The sequence below is a fragment of the Bacillus rossius genome, chromosome 18 (genome assembly GCF_032445375.1).
Source record: "Bacillus rossius redtenbacheri isolate Brsri chromosome 18, Brsri_v3, whole genome shotgun sequence".
In the NCBI taxonomy this organism is placed as follows: Eukaryota; Metazoa; Arthropoda; class Insecta; order Phasmatodea; family Bacillidae; genus Bacillus; species Bacillus rossius.
Window position 1 is genome coordinate 4429559 of NC_086345.1, and position 20701 is coordinate 4450259.

Below are 20701 nucleotides of genomic sequence, written 5' to 3' on the forward strand. Positions count from 1 at the left end.
TTCCAGCTAATGAGTTGTTTATCTGTGTTATTGACTTATAAAACTAAAATATTAAGTTTTTTTGTTGTACCCTTATCTTTTTATGACTATATATATATATATATATATATATATATATATATATATATATATATATATATATATATATATGAGTGCAATACCATTCACTGACTCACTAACACACTCATCACAAATTCACCACAAATCTAAGACATACGAACTTGAAATTTCATACAGATTTTACAGAAATTTCTTACGAACTTGAAATACTTTTGTATCATTGGCATCCACTAAGAACTTTTTTTTTACGAAAATCAGCTTCCGAAGGGGGTTTGCGGGACGTTAAAAATCAAAATTTCAGTTCTTCAAGAACCTGTATGTATTACAGACTTGGAATCGGGTGGGATGTTCCTTATACAACATAGACATCAACTGAGAACGTTATTTTTCCAAAAACTAGCTCCCAAGTGGGTTGAGCGGGTGTTAAGAATAAAAATGGAATATTTTCAAAAATACGTTCAAAAATATATTGCTAAGGTTTTTTTGTCTCTATGGCAACAATTATTGTATTGTTGGTAATGTTCGCAGGCTTTCACGGTCATTGTCTGAAGTAGCATGGCTTCTGGGTTGTAGCAGTGTCCTTGGAGAATAATTCACCGACGTTTCGGTCGACATTGCAGTCGCCATCATCAGGGGTAACTGCCAAGGACACGGCTACAACCCAGAATCCAAACTACTTTAATGTATTGTTGTATTTTTAATCTTTATTTGACTTAAATAAGGCTATTGGCGATATTTTTAGCCCGTACAACGCCGGATACTTAGACTATTAAAAATAAAAGTTGAAAAAAAAACTTTTTAATAATCACGTATATTATTCAGCGAATAATTATTTATGGTGCTTTTCTTGGTCGTCCACTTTCTCTAATCGACACGCGAAGGCTACGGAACTCTGACTGCGCTTATTCTCTCATTGTTCACTTCCTAGTTTCCTTAACCAGTTTGCTCCGTCATACATCCATACCTAGGAACATAAAGAGCCTAAGTCACAACTGGGAAGCTTTGAAGTAGAGTTCAAGAAAACGTTTCTTGCAATGATACTTTTTTTTATTAACCTCATTGTGCATGTGGCCAACTAAAAGGGAGTAAAAGTAAAAGGCTTTTTCCAACAGCCACAGAAACACATCATCGTAACATTGAAACTGGACATACGTTTGTTTAGCTAAACAAAGGATATTAACTTCATATTGCCCTTGCTAAATGCTTTATACAATTTTGTAGAGTGAGTAACGATTTTATAGTTCGGTGGTAAATAAATATTAAATGCATATTCTGCAATAAAAGAAAAAAAGTCAAATTTGGTCTTACAATCGTTCAGTCTTAAAATACAGATATTTATACTATAGGCATTTATTTCTAATACAAGGGAGGAATTTAGATATATAGTCACAAAATTAATACATTCTAGTTGCTTGGATATTGTATATTAATCTGATTCAGACTGAATAATAAATGTTATTGTCTTCAAATAATTTGTTCTCACAGAAATGAATACTTCAAGGAAGTGCAAGTTGCAGATGATGCGAGATAATTAAGATTTTGTATTTGTAACTGTTGATGTCTCCGATCAAATGAAGATCATGGATTTAACTCACATATTATATGTAAATAAAAGGTTATATTTGAATAAGTAAAAACTTTTTATGAATTGTTTGAGAGTATGAATTAAAATTTTTTAGAGATGCCCACATCATATGAGGACTTGTAAAACTTCAAGAAAATATCCAAAACAAGTAACATAGTATGCTTTTAAAAAAATCAATTAGTTGAACAAATTTAGTATTAAATACAACAATTTATAAGTTATTTCTCTATAATGTTACAACAATTAACTGGCCAAACTAGCTGTGTAGAAAATTTTTAATGTTATTCTGTAAATAACCACATTTATTTGTTGCAAAAGTAATTTCTTCAGCCTTATAAATTCAGTAAACCATAATAGCACAACTTACACTTCTACATCCTTAAGCTCAATTTACTTAATAAAGAGTGTTTTGTTGATCGAATTTAATAATGCGCCTTGCACATGTAACGAGTGTTATAGATTCGTCCTTAACTATTTGCATGACTCAAATTCATGTGCACCGAGTTTGGCTTTATGTTAATGGCAGCTCAACGTAATCATGTTAGCCATGTCACGTTTAAATTATCTTCACAAACATGTGACATAACACAAACTTAACTAAGAATAATCTGGATCAAGAAAGAACCTACTGATGAATGCACAATGTATTTACTTTCAATAATTCTTATTACTATTATCTCCGCAAGTGCCTAGAGCGTTGTGACAATTAAGCCAGTCCATGACCATTTTAGCACTAAAATACTCCTCTTTCATCCATCACTAAATATTAAACTATCGAAATTTCGCATATATTTTTTAAAAATATATTTGCCAGAAGTGTATCACTTGAAGAAAAGTCAGAATAGAGCACATATAAAAAAATTATAACATAAAATTATTCCCAGAAGTTTGTCGGCAGTAAAGAAAAAACAACAGGTGGGGTTCCACTAATTACTCAAGCTTCTGTTCTCGCAAATAAAATATTCCGTATTTTTAATTAAAGAGCAGGGAGAAGCAAGTGAACGTTTAAACTGTCAAAAAGGTCAGAAAATTCAGATGCAAGGATAGGACATTTTAAGTAGATGCCAAGCGAGTTTAGCTAGAGTTACTTTTGCCCCCCAATAAAGTTAAAGTCAACTATTTGTAGACTTTTACCTACTTATTTGATTACATTTGAATTATTTCTGTACAATTAACCCCAACATCGCGACAATATTTATAACGAATATCAGATGCGAGGATAGGAAATCAAGGGTTATATCTAGGTACGACACCTAGGGTCAACAGTGCAGTACCAATGAAAGACCTGGTTGGTGTTGGGTATCGTTTATTGCGGCTTGTCAGCTCGAGGCGGGCTCAGTGCGAGGGTAGTGTGGTGGTCTCAGCCGTGGATGCCATGAGCGGCGATGACGGCGGGCCCGTGCGCGGCCAGCGGCAGAGTGGCGACGGCGGGGCCCCTGATCACGCTGGTGTAGGAGGAGGCGAGGGGGGCGGCGGCTACGACGGGGGCGTGCACCGCCACGGAGCCCAGGGCGGGGCCAGCTACGACGGGGGCGTGGATCGCCACGGAGCCCAGGGCGGGGCCAGCTACGACCGGAGCGTGGACCGCCACGGAGCCGAGCGCCGGGATGCCATGTCCCACCAGGCCGGCCGAGACCGCGGCGAACAACAGGGGCAGGATCACCTGCGACGTAAAGCATAACACTTAGACTGCATCCTACTGTATCACATTTACATATTAACCTATTATTTATGTACTGCCTAGTAAACAAAAAAACAACTGCAGTTCCTTGAAGTATACGCGGCTTTGAAAAAGAACGTTCTTTCGAGTGAGGTCATAATATAATTTTATTTTTATTTTAAATAACAAAAAATAACCATTTAAAAACCTATGGTATTTCTCGGGAACGGTTTCTAAATGCAAATCCTGCTACTTTGGTAAAAATTTTTAAACTTTAAGCAAATAGAGCTTTTTTCTTACAAGAAAGTCATAGATGTAATAAAGTAAAATAAAAAAAAATTGGCTTGTCTTGAAAACACAAGAATCTGCCAATACTGACCTTACACAGTAAAGATTATATATTTTTCTAAATATTGGAAACAGTGTTTGTGTAATCCATCATTCAAGTTTAATTGCAAACAAAATTGTTTGATACTTTAATATAGTTTACACCTTTTATGGATTAAACTGGTCGACATGACAATGTCTCCATTATAATAACAAATATGGAGCCGATGAAAATATGCAGACGCATGTCGGGAACCATAGACCCCTTGAGATAAATCAAACAAAAAACTGAGCGAGCATTTTAGTACTTGCCAGTGATGTTGAACATCTAACCTCGGTAACGAGCCTCCAAGACATGCAACACGTGAGAGAGTGATGTAAGCAAGTTGTTGTGTATGTACTTTTTTAATAAGTGTAAACAATATAATCAAATGTTCCACCTTGTGACTTGTGGAGTGCCATGTCACAAACAGGCATAAGAAAAAAATAGTTTCTTTTAGCAGTGATGGTTTCTTTATTGTTGAGATAGATGAACGCGTTTTGACGGTTGGTACCCAGTCCATGGGGATATTTATTAAATGCTGTAGCTTGGCTTCTGGGTTGTAGCCGTGTCCTTGGCAAATAATTCACCTACGTTTTGGTCGACATTGCAATCGCCATCATCAGGGAGCAGTTACCTACTGTGTTACCTACCATCAGTAGGTAACTGCTCCCTGATGATGGCGATTGCAATGTCGACCAAAACGTCGGTGAATTATTTGCCAAGGACACGGCTGCAACCCAGAAGCCAAGATACATCAGACAATGGCCGTGAAAGCCTGCGAAAATTATTTATAAAATGATTGATATTATGTATATTACTATTTCAGAATAAATTTATAATGTATTAAGAAATCCGCATGGCAATGCGTCACGCTGTTCAATGCCAAGGGTGACAAATACATGCAAAATATGTTTTCAAGTACATTTCTGTACGTGGATCACACACGTACTTTCCTGAAACCCACCGCTAGACTTCACTGTCGGAATAGTAAACGTGACTTGCTACAATCATGCTCAGATAGCAGCACGTTCGACTATTGAAACATTTGCCTAGAAGATAGAAATTTTAAACTATTTGAAATGGCTCTGATAAAAGCGATAAAGACTTAAGAAAGTACTAAACCCCGGCTTTGGACCTGATTTTTGACACGAAATTTTATTAAAATAATGTCACTCTTGTTCAAATGCATTTAACATTTAATACTTCAAATTTTACCATCGGGTTTGTTACACATTTCCATTCCATTACTTCCGTCGCATTCACTAAAATTACTCCTACAAATGCTGTATAACGAGAGATAAGTTTTACACGTTAAAAAATTATCTTTGGTTTATTCGTAAACGACGATGTTGATACTCTTAACGTATTTATCCGAGGCTGCTTTAGAAACATTTCCATGTTTTACAGATTAAATATTCAGTAAGGGGGAAAACATCACTAGTTGGTGCCTGAGTTTATAATTCTCACCAGACATTGAGGAATTAACCGAAAATTATATTCTTCTCTTTTTTATCATTTAATTCACGGACCAAGAAAAAATGTTGAGTAAATAAGTTAAAAAAAATAAAATTATATCATGAATTTTTTTTGTATAAACATTTCTGTGTTTTTTATAACTCAAATATGTTGTTTTTTTTTTTTTAACATTCTCACGAGGTTCAGTGCTTACCAGCTTGTACATGATGTCTGATGGGAGCTTTGGCTGTCCAGGAAGCTTGTCTTGCTACAGCGGCTACCTCAGGTGGCGGTGTGTTGCTGGACGAGGCAGTGCTGTATATATATACACGTCTCGCTCCAACAGCCGGCAGTGACCGTCGCTACGTAGCACCGATGGGCGTGGCCTCCTCCTCACGGTCGCTGGCGACAGGGTTGTTGACATTCATTCGCACGACAACTTGCACCTTTCACGCGGCGTCACAGGGGCGCGACAAAGAAACCTGCATCGAGGCGGCTGTTGAAGTGTTGTTAGTGGCAAATATCGGCTGTTTCCGGATAACAAGTGGCTTGGCTTCCATCTGAAACCCACGAATTAAAGTGAGGTGGAAAGCCCCACCACTGGATGTATAATCGTCCATTTCTTCGTTTTAGAATCTTCTCCACCAAGTACGTTTCAGGATACGAATCTCTTCGGCATAGAAGCTGCCACGTATAGGCTTGTTGTCCAAATCTTCGAGGTAGTAGGTACTAACCTCCGATTCGCCAACGTGAGTATCACCGAAAAGTTTCGGACTGCGATTCACAGTGAAACCTTTTTTGAAGACACCTTTCTGCTTGGAGATTCTCACGATGTCACCGACGTTAGCTTTACGCTTTCTTCTTCTTTGTGTTGTAAAACACTGTTCGAAGCAGGCGATCGTCATTCACGTCATTAGGCTTCATTTTCGTGGTAGAATACACCGTGCAATTGTATTCGCTTATTAGTTTCGGCAAGATAGCCAGCCACTGTAATTCCCGTTAGCCTTGAACTGTCGCCAACACTTTGTGCAGAAATTTCTGTTAAACAAAAGACTTTACTAAATTTAGAGTAGTGTTTGATGCCAAACTTCTTTATCAAATCCTTGAAGGACGTATTGTAGAATTATTTACCGAGAGCCGTTTTCAGGGGTGATGTTAAAGGTCCAACATTCAATATGTCTTCCAGGGTCTTTGTTACATCGATTGCATTCTTCGATTTCACGTGTTTGGCACAAGCGATTTTACTGTACACATCGATGATCACCAAAATGTTCTTGTAACCTTTATTCAATCTGGAATATGGTATCATCTCAACACAGTCCACATAGCAAAAATCGTCAAGTCCCAGTACTACGACTTTGCACCAATAGGTATTTTCGACTTGCAGGAGCGTGAAGTTCATGAGCTATTCCGATTCAACTCATTGTATGTAGCTGGCTTCCCTCAGTTATTCGAGTATGGAGACTATTTCTTTGATGTGTGAACAGTTTCCTGCACTAAGTGAAGCAAGAAAAAGAAAAAATTATCGGCCAATTCGTTTGGGTCGTCCTAATACACATAGTCAAAGATCTGACATTTTCTAGCTTATTTAAACCCTCACCGTGCACTGTCAGTTCACTGATGAGTTTGGTGAGAGTGTCCATTTTTTCATGATATTCATATTTATATATGCCCCTTTCCGGATCGTTATTTCGAAAAAGCGCCTGAGTTAGTTCTAGAAGTTTCTTGTACTCTGCAAATTTTCGTGAGAATAGTCTTTAGGTTCCTTGCGACACTGTAATTCGTACAGATCTGGAGACCAATGTGTTTTGTTCTCTTCCACACATTTGATATTTTCTATTAAAAAATCTATTTCTTTAGCATCGAGGAAACGCCTATTTTGTTTTCTTTACACTCCGTAGGTATGTCATTATTCCGATTCATAAAATATCTCATTAATTATGGCTGGACCATTGCATTAACTGTGTCTGCATATCCATACTTTTTTTATTGTGCATAAACTATGAACTTGTAAAGTATTCTTATTTAAAGAAGGTTCATATTTCTTCTTCTTTGCAGTAGGCATCACGTCATCAACCTTAGTCTTCATACTGATTTTTCTTTCTTTCATATTTTTAAGCTCTTCGAGAAGATTAGTGATTGGTTTAAATATCTCTTCATTTTACATTTAACGTTCAAGTCTGACTCTTCAAGCAAGTCAATTTTTTTCACGAACCAACTCTATAGCATGATGAAAGTCACTGGCCAAGTCTGACATTTACTGGCAGTAAACTTATTTCAAGACTTCTTTGTATACTTTTTATTCATCCGCAGAAACCTTTTAACTGTGGTTGGAAAATCGGTCTTCGTTGACAAGTAAGTTAGTGCTGCATTCAGATAACTTTGTAAAGCACTCAACTCGTCGCGTCTTTGCGCGTTTGATAATTCGATCGTATCCCGAATTCGAGAATCTGATTCACTGGTCGATGGCTAGCAGGTACTCTAGTAATTCCTTTTCACACTTTCTTTTTTGAGCTAGTATATTGTACGAAAAAGATTTTCTGTTAAAATTTTTACATTATAAAATAAGATAGTTATATTATATAATATACTAGTTTCTGTAACCCATTCCTGCTTCATCATCAGACCCTAGACACAATCTGTAAGCCAAATACTCATCGAGACCAATTTAATGATACATCTGCTATATCTAGTCGAGGAGTTGGTTAGTATGTGAGTGTCCTTTTTGTAGCATTAGGTCAAGGTTAATAAATTTTGGCAGCGTCGTTGGACTTACATAATGTACCAAAATTTCAAGTCGATCAGATAATCATGTCCTGTGTAATGTAGATTATACAAGCCGGTATTTTTCCACTGACAATCTAAACTGTGATTGCTCGCTTTTAACTGCTATAAGATTATTACTTAAGCAGTTTAACACTCTTGTAGTTAAATATATAAGTAAATATGATTAAGTATAATGGATGTGTTATTGCCGTAATATTCTAAAGTCACCTAAAAATATCTATGGAGACAATTTGAATGCCTCTAAAAATAGATTTCATTTTAAGTATGTCATATAAGGATTACCACAAATAAATTCATAAGAGGGTCACGGGATTGAGGTTCACCAAGTTCAGGTGAATATTAAAATGTATACTATGCTTGCTGTGCCATTTAAGAGACACATCAAAACTAAGCACCATCAATTATCCATGCCCGCTGCGAAAATTATTCCAAGTCCAATTTTCAACCTTGGGTGGTTTCCCCTTCCCTTCTTTTGGTAAGGGGGGGGGGGGAAGCCTTCCACATAGCTTTAATACAGTCCAGTCCATGGAAACATTCGATAACCCTCCCATTTTTTGGGACGAGTTCGAATTGCGAGCGAAACACTTACTTTTTGAATAATAACTGTGGTACATTAAACTAATAATTGAAGTTTAAAATTTAAGAAGATTTCTAAAGCAATTTAAATAAAATTACTAATGTAGCACTAAGAAAATTATACTTAAAATTAAATATAGAAACTTTAATATAAAAAATGCCACAATAATACATTGCTTAAAAAAACCTGTTTGGACACGGCCGCAATATATATATTTTTTACATGAATACGTACTGTATTTGTGAAGTTTCAAGAATACTGTAAATGAAGTAGCTCGGATTCTGGGTTGTAGCCGCGTCCTTGGCGAATAATTCACCGACGTTTCGGTCGACATTGCAGTCGCCATCATCAGGGAGCAGTTATCTACTGAGGTTCTTACAAGTTATCCTGCCTTTATATACTGTCGCCTGAGGGGAATCAATCAGAGGCTTCCTTTCTTCTGGTTGGCTGGGCTGTTTAGCCAATCAGGGGCGATATTATTGATGTTGGATGTGGAGCTATGTTCTGAGGATTTCTAAGGAGTGGGTTCCATATTTTACCTAATTTTTAGCCATCTCCTCTATTAATATTTGCTGGTTGTTTTAATATTTCTACTGATCCTCGAATGTATATTTTCTTGTATTGGGCTGGTACAGGTTTGTTGATGACACCTTTGTTATTTGAAGCCATGGTAAAGTAATAAAAGTACTGTCAGTAATGCCTGCTCTCGTAATAGGCCAGGCGACGTCCATCATCATAGCTGTCTTTCTCTCCCTGCAGAGTCTAGTCAATTTAGCGCCGGTGAGAGGCTATTGTTTGAATCGCCACAAGCGGTCCCTTTTTCAAATAATCTTTATTTGCGATCCCGATTCTATAAATAGGGGATATACATCGACTTAGTATTTTTCCGTAACATTATTTGTAATTTAACCTCACAGGTGTTAATTTTTTTTAAATTTTAATGCTTCGTTTAAATAGTAAAGTAATTTATGAACAAAATTTAACTCGTGTGTCCAATTGTTGCTTTAAAAGTAGACGTGTCAACCGGAATCTAAAGTTCGAGAAACTTTCCTATACATAATTCAAAGAGACCTTGAAATATGCAAAACAAAACTATAATAGCTCAGGCGTAAACACACTAAGCTTGGTTTGTATTTTATAAAGTTTCAAAATCAAATCCTATTTTCGTAACATTCCACCTTTTCAACTAGCATCCCTATTTATGACACGTATTGCCATCAAAAGAATAATAATGATAAACGACTTCGAGACGACTCAATATTTTCATAGCTAGTTAATGCAAAACTATTGCTGAAATTTTTTTCATTACGATCGTAAATCAACACAAATGAATATAATTGTATTGCTTGCCTGTGGTTTTCGTATCATAATATTTAAATACTTTTCCTGTTCGCCGGAACTATACATATAACTTAGCAAATTATAAAGTCATTTTTTTATCCATCGTCTAAATACACGAATTTATTTAACTCAAAAACTGCGGTTGATAATGACTTAAAACTCATATATTTAAATAGTAATCCCTGGATTATTAAGTATTTATTAAGTGGACGTTTGCGCAGAAAAGATTATGTTTGTAGTCTAATATTTTTTTTATTTCCACAGTTTTCTAACAATAGTGTGTTCAGAAACAGAGAGATATTAATAATCTTTCCACCTCCATGCTAACAAATGCAAAATTGTCTGGTGATCTTTAAACGGATGAAAAGTTTTTCATCAAACGTATCTAAGAACCACTTCGATAAACCAGTCTACAAATAAATATACTTGACTGAAATCGGTCCATCCATTTGGGAGCTAAGAAGCCACATATAGACACATAGACAGACCAAGGCTTCAATCCTATAATACAACTTATTTTGTGTCGGGGGTAAAAATTAGCATTGTGCATTATCTGCTGTGGATTGTATTTAGTGCTGTTTGTGTAAATAATGACCCTATGAGGGTTGTACTGGAGTTGAACTGATGACTTGTCTTTTAACTGTGATTTGTGCATAGTGAACGAATGATGTTTCTGGGGATACTATGTAAAAAAAGAGCATAATTTTAAGTCAAATTACGTACATTGGGATACTGCATACTTTTCAAATGATAATGTGTGCATTTATTATATTTACCAATAATATTGCTAAGTAAATTTAGTATACTTTCAAATGTATCGAATTATGCTTAAGTGTCCGTGGCTATTCACCATTTTTATACTTATTTCTGTCCAAATCACAATATTCTTTTTTATTAATTTAAGTATATTTGTACATCTGAATTGTATTATACAGTGGCTTGGAATCATTTTAAAATAGCTAAAGAAATCGCATTGAATAATTATTATATTTATTATTATTATAAGCTGCTGAAATTTGTTTGAAAGGAATTTTTTATTAATTTTTTTATTAATACATTTCTTGGTAACATAATTTACCTTATGTATGGCGAAATTATTTATACACCCGGGGTCCTAATAAATTTTAGAACATTCGGTAATAAAGCATTATGTCACTGTCTATGTGCGTTTTAAACTTCATACTCTAGGAAGTGTTATACAGGAACATACACATTCAATTATGCACATTCCGTGCGAACCGTGCCTGCAAATGCCAGCGGCGGTATCGTTTTTTTTAGTTCCGCGTCAGTAGCACGTGAAAGGTATGCGTTATAGGCGTAGATGAAATGAGAGGGAAAAAATACTGTTAGCGACCGTGAGCTACCTCGTCCTGCCCTTGAAACACCCGTTGCGTTCACCGGCTGTATTCCATATATAAGGGCACGGGGCACAGCGGAGAGACAACCGCCTCAGCTAGCCACTGCAGCTATATCAGTCTTCTACGAGAACTGTACCTCTCTCAGCCATCATGTGCAAGTTGGTGAGTGTTTCAACCAGCACACATTTTGATTTCCAATACTTTCCTGTTCCTAATTTTTTCATAAAAGGACACTAGTATGCTACCAATCACCTGATTTACCCTGTACCTTCATATAAGTAGATTCACAGGAAAAAATACCGATTGCTTTCCATCTTTTAACGGCTTAAATGTTATAAAAATTTTTACTCATATTTATTGACGTGCATACTTGCGTACATAACTTGCAGTTCAGAAATTCCTCGGAAAAAAAAAAGTTCAAATTTCAGGAAAATTAAGATACGGCCTTACTTAGAGCTAAGAAAATATGAAATCCTGGCTAATTTCTTTTGAGAGAATTTGGAGAAAGATTAACTTTAATTCCAAAGGAATGAATAAAAGACGCTTTAAAAAGTAATTATAAAAAGTTTATAATTTGACGTCTGGCACTTTAATGTAAAATTCAATTTACACGAGTCAGTCAATTTATGTAACTTGTTTTTAACATATACGGTAACGTTTTAAGATAAATCCTGAAGGTTATATGTAGCTATTAATTTTAAGTACTATAAAAAAATTACATGTAGGGGAGGACGGGGCAAGTTGGCGATGTTAAGAGTTCGCCATTTTTATAATTTTAATTTTGGAAATACGATTTCCTTCTTTCCATACACGATTAGAATAGTCTTTTGTCGTGGTGTAACTACGTGGAAAAATCTATATTTCTATATTATCTCAAAAATTCTGCCCTTTTAAAAATATTATGCAAATGTGTCATCTTGCCCCGTTACCGGGGCAAGATGACTTTGACTACGGGGTTAGATTACATTTTTGACACAAGTTTAAACATATTTATTCTTAGAATGCAAACTACTGTAAACTAACTAATTTAACATTGTTACATGCTTTTTTACATATATGGCATGTTATTTAAGGGTTGGTTTGTTGAAAATTACAATTAATAGTAAACTTACATAACTAATTCAGAGTTGGTGTTTTTATAAACAATAATCGCAAACAAATGTTCCTCCTTCAAAGTTCGAGCAGTCCTCGTTCCACCATGTGTGGCATTTGCAACATTCGATCCAGTCTTCTGATGGAGGGTCGACATAAATCTCATCACACACAGGACACTGCACTTCGGATATTTGAGCTGAAGTCATGCCTGGCGAAAGTTGGAGCTTCTTGAATTTTTCTCGAGAATCGAACTTCAGTTTCTTAGTAACAGTTCCTTTTTTGGCATCTCGAGACTCATGTCTTTGTTGCTTCAAAAGTTCTTGTTCTATCCTCTGAGATTTTCTCTGAACCAGCATCGCTTTCATGGGTGAGCTTGTGATGACACTTGCACATTGCTTATGACTTATCCTTTTTCTCACATATGGTCTTTCTTTAGGCAATGGTTTGAAATCGAAAACACTTCGGCACAGTTTTGGCTCAACAGGAGTAGCATTTCTTATAGGCCCTATCTTAATGAGAGTAGCATTTCTTGAAAGTCCTGGCTCAACGGGAGTAGGATTCCTTGAAGGTCCTGGCTCAATGGAAGTAGCATTTCTTGAAGGTCCTGGCTCAATGGAAGTAGCATTTCTTGAAGGTCCTGGTTCTTCAGTTTTCTCTGCCTGATGTTCATTTACTGCTTTTTCCATCGCAAGATCATGATCGGTGGGGTTCGCTGCAGCTAAATCATGCTCAGCAAACACAAGGGGATCATAAGGCTCGTTTCCACATTCTTGGAACCCATTGACTGCATTACCGACTGTAGCTGCTTTTAAATAAGCAGTGCTCAGTAGCTCACCAATTTTTTTGTCAGTTATGGCTTGCCCTGGATTAGTGACCATAAAGTTGTCACAAGCTTGACTGTAATAGGTTTTTAATGGCCCAAAAAAGGAAACATCCAGCAGTTGAAGACGATGGGTAGTGTGGGGTGGGACCATAACGATGTGATTTTCCCGGCAAAAGTTTATAGCCTCCAGTGTTACGTGTGTTTTATGGTTGTCAACAAGCAACAGCACATGAAATTCACTGGTTGCTTTGACATGTAGTTTGAAATGTTTCAAAAACAACACAAATATTTCTCCATTGCTCCAACCATTATCACTGCAATGCCCAACGGTTCCCGGAGGGGCTCTTTCCACAAGTTCAGGTCGCATCCGATTTCTTGCAAAAACCAAAAAGAAGGGGGCAGGTAATATCCGCAAGCATTAATGAAACAAATAATAGTAACATTTCTTCCTCTCTCTGCCGAAACGATCTTGGAAACTCTCTTACTTCCTGTGGGTGAAATAACCTTTGGTAGCCTATTAGGTACAGTGGAAAGTGCAGATTCATCTGCATTGTAAATGGCAAAAGCTTGAAATCTATGTTTTTCCCGCACTTCTTTCAAAATTAAGAAAAACTTGTCAACATTTGGCTTGTTAAAGCCCATTGCTCTGGCAATGGATGTTTCCTCTGGTCTCCGAAAACTGAACTTACATTTTTTCAGAAAACTAGCCAACCAATCCTCACCTGCCATCCTGGTCTCCACATTGAACGGATGCGAAATTCCACTATATTCTGCAAAGTAAAACACAAGTCTTCTACATTGCTGCTTTGTCTTCCCAAAAAACATGTTATCCGTTGCTGTCGAGTAGTTCCTTAAATCTTCTAGCTGCTCTTCAGTGAAAACTTCTCAAAATCTTCCACCATGAATAGGCATTTCCTGGGAAAAAAAATACAATTAGGTAGGCTAAATACTTTTTTAATTAGATTTTTTGTTTAATGAAAGCCTGTAGGGCATGAACAATTAAGACACAACTGTAAAAAGCACTTGGGGCAAGATGATGAGTCGTCATCTTGCCCCAGTCAACTTGCCCCGATCAGCAATGTTATTAGTATTAGATTTTTTCGCTAGGAAAAAAAATAAAAGGTTAACAATATATAGTGGTTAAGAAAAGTATATTGTCTAAGGTAATAATGTGTGGCATTGAATAACCTAATATCTTACCTGTTTGTCCATGAGATATTACTTAGAAGTTCTTGAAAATTACAATACGTCAGACCAAATGTACGAACATCATCTAACAAACAACTAAATGGTGGCAGCGGCTTCATTGTGCGATTCTTTAGTGCCCACCAGTGTGTAGCGCTAGTAGTGTCTGTTAGGTGGTGCTATCAAGTAACATGACGTGGAACTAAGTCATTCGTCGTCTTGCCCCGCTCGTCAACTTGCCCCATCCTCCTATTTGCCGTGTCCATACGTTTTTAAATTTTATACAACGTGACTACTCAAGAATCTTTAATCAATACATTATTGAATCACAAAGTATATTTACACTATTTAATATAATTTTTATCGATAAAGTACACTAGGTATTGCTTCATTACACCATATTTTAAGCTCAAATTTCTCTATCAATAATTGGGTAATGATTTTTACCGGCTATTCAGTGAAATAGGGACTCTTTACTTATTATCTAAGAATAACCATGGCATTACGATTCAAAAATAACACGTAATTATAAATAATATCTTCTCAATCCTTAAGATTTTGTTATCACAATGTATGCACTAATACAATTTTTAATTATACTACACTTAATGCTTCCATTATCGGCTTCTAATTTCAAAATATTATTTGGGGAAATTTTAAAGAAAAATATATATTTCCAAATGTTATTCGCTGTTTAACTTTCTAAAAAATATTTACATTTTGAGAAGTAGAATAAAATTTAATTTTGCTCTTAGGTAATAGACACTTGCAATGCACCAATCAGTGATCTGTCCCTAACCAGCGTTGATTATATGTATACTTATATAACCATACCCACCTCCTTTCATTGTTTTGCCACCAAAACAACCGTATTAAACTTTCCTAATACCTTCACATCTAAGTGGGTATACCGCATTAAATTTTGGAGCACAAGAGCGTTAATGGATACATGATTTGAGTTTCTTTTGTTTCTTTACCAACACATGCTAGGCGCTGAATAGGCGAACTTTTTTCTCATCTGTACAAGTTCAAGAGACAGGCTAGGCGCTGAATAGACGAAACGGTCTCATCATCTGTACAAGTTCAAGAGACAAGTGCTAAGCACTTACTAAGCGAACAGTTTCCTCATTTGTACAAGGTCAAAAGATACGTGCTAAGCACTGACTAGTGAAATGTCTCCTCATATGTACAAGTTCGAGAGACACACAGCCGTTTCAGCAGGCATCATGTTTACTAATAGTTTTAGTTTTACCGAATGAAAAAAAAAATACAATAATTTTCATTCCAATGCAAACTTATGAGGTCATTAAAATATCCTCCCCCATATCCCTATAGGTTTTAGATGTAATTATTATTGGATCCGTTTAATAAATTTATTTATTATACTAATAATTGTAGTAGTTCAACAACTGCACTTTAACTTAATTTTAAGTCATTAAAAAGCTTTATAGTATAGGAATCACAAATTAAAATTCTTATTATATTTGGATAGTAAAGAATGCTTAAAATTGCAAAATAAATTTATCAAACAAGTTACATTTGTTTAATTATATATTAGGCTGAACAGAGTTAAATTAATTTAAATAACATTGTAATATAATTTTAAGTATACAAATCCTTAATATAAATTAAACTATAGATATATATATATATATGTCATTGACATTAACTTAACCAGTAAAAATTCTACAGACTGAACCCTTATTCTTACTTTTCAAATTAAATCATCTTAATTTTTACGGGTAACTATAATTGATGAAGTGAGAAATCCGTACCTGAAATTGCACTTGCGTGTGTGGTATTGATCTGGGTATATTGACTTTTATTCTGACACCAACTTAAAATGTATGTTATATAATAATTGAATTGCCTTAACATCCCAATAACAAAATTGTTGTAACCTTGATTTATCAGTTTGGCAAATAAAAATTAATATAAAAATAAATATGAATATGAAAAATAATGTAAATATATTATGATAAATTTATTTATATTTTCTACAAATGCTGAAGAATTGCCAATTTTATTTAACAACTAAAACACTCAAAGACTAAAAATAAATAAAATTAAAATTGAATATTTATTATTTAATTTTTGAACCATGGTTCCATTCACGTGTCTGCATATATCTAAAGTTCACATCTAAGTTAATTCTGTAGAAATTCAATTTACGTGTAACAACTATCACTTAGATTTAAACATTCTTACAAGATTATCCAGACATATATTATTTTACAGAAGTGTACATGTAAAAAAATTGCATTCTCTATGGACTACAAGACACTGTGTTCTATTTTTCAACGGTCGTTTTCTATAATTGGATGAAATAACTGAGTTTACGAACGAAAGGAGTAATAAGTAGATAAGAATCTTTCGACACACATCTTGATCCAAATTTTTTGTCAGAGACACAACTGATTATATTTATGTTCCTTCTTTTTATATTAAAAAAATTAAATTGTAATTCAAGCATTGCTACTACTGCATACAAATATTTTAAAATCAATCCGAGTTCAATAGGGATCTCAGACAATTAGTCTGAGGTAACTTTACTAGTGGGTTCTATTCTAGTCAAAGTCATAGAGTTCATCAGCTTTTTAACTGACATTAGATACGCCATATTCAGGATAAAAGTCTCCCAGCAGAAGACTGCTACCCTGAAAACAGCGACTGCCATAATCACAGCTAGAACTAAAAAGTTCAACTGCAGTTTGACAAAAAGCATTACGTCAGTTATGGATTATTCCGTGATTGAACTTTTCAATGTGATCCAGTAGGATGCAGTGTAAGTGCAAGTGTTATGTTTTCCGTCGCAGGTGATCCTGCCCCTGTTGTTCGCCGCCGTCTCGGCCGGTCTGGTGGGACACGGCATCCCGGCGCTCGGCTCCGTGGCGGTCCACGCTCCGGTCGTAGCTGGCCCGGGTCTGGGCTCCGTGGCGATCCACGCCCCCGTCGTAGCTGGCCCCGCCCTGGGCTCCGTGGCGGTGCACGCCCCCGTCGTAGCCGCCGCCCCCCTCGCCACCTCCTACACCAGCGTGATCAGGGGCCCCGCCGTCGCCGCTCTGCCGCTGGGAGCGCACGGGCCCGCCGTCATCGCCGCTCATGGCATCCACGGCTGAGACCACCACACTACCCTCGCACTGAGCCCGCCTCGAGCTGACAAGCCGCAATAAACTATACCCAACACCAACCATGTCTCTCATTTGTACTGCATTGTTGACCCTAGGTGTCGTACCTAGATATAACCCTTTATTTCCCATCCTCTTTTCTGATATTCCTGATAAATATTGTCGTGATGTTGGGGTTAATTTTAAAGAAAAAATTTAAATGTTATCAAATAAGTAGGTAAGAGTCTATAAAAGTTGTTTTAACTTTATTGGGGGCAAAAGTAGCTCTAGGTGAACTCGCTTGATATTCTACTTTAAATTTTCGAAAGACATTCGTCTTATAAATTCCTCTTAAATTTATAAAATACTCTGAACTTTAATGGATATAGATTCTGCTCCCTGTACAGAATGTCTAGAGAGATATAAATAAAATGAAATACTTAAAAAAACTTAAAAAAAATTAAAAACCAACTTTCATTTATCATCAATTTTCTAAGGTACAAAACCAGTATCTAGCAAACAGGTAGTCTTTACAAAATAAAAATAAACATTCAATAAAAACCTCTGCCGGAGTGAGCGAGTACTCTAGTTAGATATATAAGTAAAATGTTAGGCTTACAGGTAGTGATACTGCCTGTTTGAGTAACTGGGTGGTAGAGGTCGAGATAGACCTTGTAAAGTTCATCCAAATTTCAAAGACAAGAGAGGGCATAATGATATATTTAAAGTGTTAGGATGGGAAATGTTCTGTTTCTATAGAATGTGAGTTCAAAACTATATTTTCTTAGTTGTAATGATAAATAATGGTTATGAGAGTCTTAAGTTAAAGCATTAAAAGGGATTACAGTAGAGTTTGGTGAACCCACATCTCTGTCCTTAATTAATTGTCATACCATAATTATAGTTACCTAATTCATTACAAATAGATTATTATTGTAATTAATTATTGAAGGGTTACTTTTACTTTGTTAAGAATACCTGTTGTTAGTGTGCCACAAATTTGAATTTTTAGCACAAGTTATATTGTTCACCTAAATTCCCTAAGATAAACTTTGTTAGCTTATTGTTCATCCTGATCAATTATTTTCTTCTATACTCCAACGACGCTTTCTCAGTGCTGCAACCGATACCCCGGTGTGATTCCGCCTAGCCTAGTACTAGGCATCATTTTTCTTACCACCACGAGCCACGAACGCGACCAGTCACAGTGCCCGGCTTCGTGAACAGGAGTGCTTTTCTCAGCGTCCTCACAGGACAGTCCTCTTCCTAGAGCTCAGCTTAGGTTGGCAGCTCCAGTGATGCCCCATTCTAATGTTAAATAATATACCATGAGACATCTGTGAAGCACTTACATGCAAGACGAACTTCCTTCTCCTTGGTGACTAGCGAAGCCATCTTTCTATTGCGATCGTTAGTGAGCATCCCGCATCATGCATAAAAGAAATAAATAATATTTACCTGTAAGCAACATGTGGTGTCATCTGTTGACAATAATCGACACTACTTTAAACAGGTTATTTTTCATGAGATAAATTAACTCTCATCACTGAATGGTGCTATTGTAGTCAAGTAATATCGGTGAACGGGCTAACACATTTCTCAAGAGCCAGCATATCCGCCCTACCCTCTTCTCAACGAACTTCCTCAGGGCATCGACCGGGGCTTAATCCCAGCTCCTGGCGAGCCTAAATCAAGATCTTTGGGTGGCCGACGAAATGCCTGCCTTCGCTATCTCACGGAGAAAATGACAACCACTAAACTTTAGCTCCGCGAACTCTATAGGCCTCCACCTCTCCTCTCCCTAGTTACCTTTTTGCCCCACAGAGCTCGCACCAGTTGTCTCCTTAGGGCCAGGCTGAAACTAGCCCCTCTTGTGGGACTTTCGCGAACTAACCACAGAGTCTGGTTCACCTGCACACCGACAGAGTGCACTGCCTTTCGGAGCGCGAGTGACCTGCGATTCCCCTTAACTTAGGTCACCAGCCACCTTGGTTCTTTTTGGTCGACAGAGCGACCCCTCCGCGCACTTTTTCCACCCAATCAGCCACCAGTTCCCCCACTCCCTAGGCCTCCTGGCCTCAGGCCCAAGTTTTAACTTTGTGTAGCCCTGCAGATTGAGAGATCGTCCTCCTGTCGTCAGCGCAGTCGCATCTCTCCGGAGCTTATCGCCCGCGACTTTGTTCACAAGCTATCTCGCCACGACTAACGTAAGCAGCGATATGATCTCTAATGTCCGGGAGTGATCACTAAGGTTTTTTATTTTTTTTATTTTCTAGTTTGCTAGTTGCCATTAGTTTAGACTACTAGCTATATTTGTATCATCTCTCACGCATGACTACCACATTATCTCGTGAAGGTCCAGTGGGAGTGATTTTTCTTCATTCCCCCCCCCCCCCCCCAGAATTTTAAGTGGAAAATTCAACGCCCTTTTGGCTATAATTGCCTCTCCATTTAACTTTTTGTCCTAATTTATGGATTCTTGTTGCTTCGCAATTAATTTTATATTCTTGACCACTGGATATATTTTTTTTGGTTCTAGTGGGGTTTAAGATTTGGTCCAAGAAATGTTCCAAGATATGGCGCAATAGCGAAGGGGTTTTCTCCCGTTCAACCCCATCCCGGAAATCTACTAAATTTACACCTTTCCTTCTGGAATGGGTTTTACGAGTATCTCCCTCTTCTAGTCAGCGCCAGTGAACAGTCAACAATCAGATATTGTTATATCAAATAATATATAGTCCCATTTTGGTTTCAACTTTATTGAAATTATTTATGTTAATTCTCTTGTAAAAACTTGATTATACCAAAGGTGAATGTGAAATGTATATTCCAGGTAAAAGTAATTATCCATTTGTAATATATACGTTTTAATGGCCAGGGCCCCATTTATTCTGATTAAAGTCATTTTTTTTAATTCCTGATATTATCAAAAGAAAATAATGAAAACCTTAATTAATAATAAAAAGGGTAAGCTTTAAGCTAACTCCTTTTTTATTTTTATTTATTACTTCAATTGCGATCCCTTTTCTACTTCCTCTTGTGAGAAGTCAGTTCTTTTTTAATGTTTCACCCTTGTGAACCTCAGAGTTTAGCAGCTTCCAGGGCTTTATAAAAAAATTAGATGAAGTTCTTAATATAAAGGTTTCTTTAACTACATAAAGGCTGCAACACTAGATACTGGTTTTGAACCTTAGAAATTTGATAATAAATGTAAGTCGGTTTTGAATTAGTGTCAAGTTATTTTCAAGTATATCATTTTATTTCTCTCTCTCTCTCTCTCTCTGCATCCCGTATGGGT

General features: G+C 36.5%; 2 protein-coding genes across 2 annotated transcripts; one reads left to right on the forward strand and one right to left on the reverse strand.

Annotated features, from left to right (window-relative positions):
* Window positions 1-2277: 2277 nt before the first annotated feature.
* On the reverse strand, window positions 2278-5424 carry LOC134541421 (pupal cuticle protein G1A-like). Its single transcript, XM_063384863.1, has 2 exons — window positions 5345-5424; window positions 2278-3308 (listed from the first exon to the last, which is right to left on the reverse strand). The coding sequence occupies exons 1-2, from the start codon at window positions 5354-5356 to the stop codon at window positions 3006-3008; spliced, it is 315 nt and encodes a 104-aa protein (XP_063240933.1). The 5' UTR covers window positions 5357-5424; the 3' UTR covers window positions 2278-3005.
* Window positions 5425-11282: 5858 nt separating this feature from the next.
* Window positions 11283-17870, forward strand: LOC134541105 (cuticle protein LPCP-23-like). Its single transcript, XM_063384271.1, has 2 exons — window positions 11283-11355; window positions 17113-17870. Exons 1-2 carry the CDS (start codon window positions 11344-11346, stop codon window positions 17413-17415), a joined length of 315 nt encoding a protein of 104 aa, XP_063240341.1. The 5' UTR covers window positions 11283-11343; the 3' UTR covers window positions 17416-17870.
* Window positions 17871-20701: the final 2831 nt, after the last annotated feature.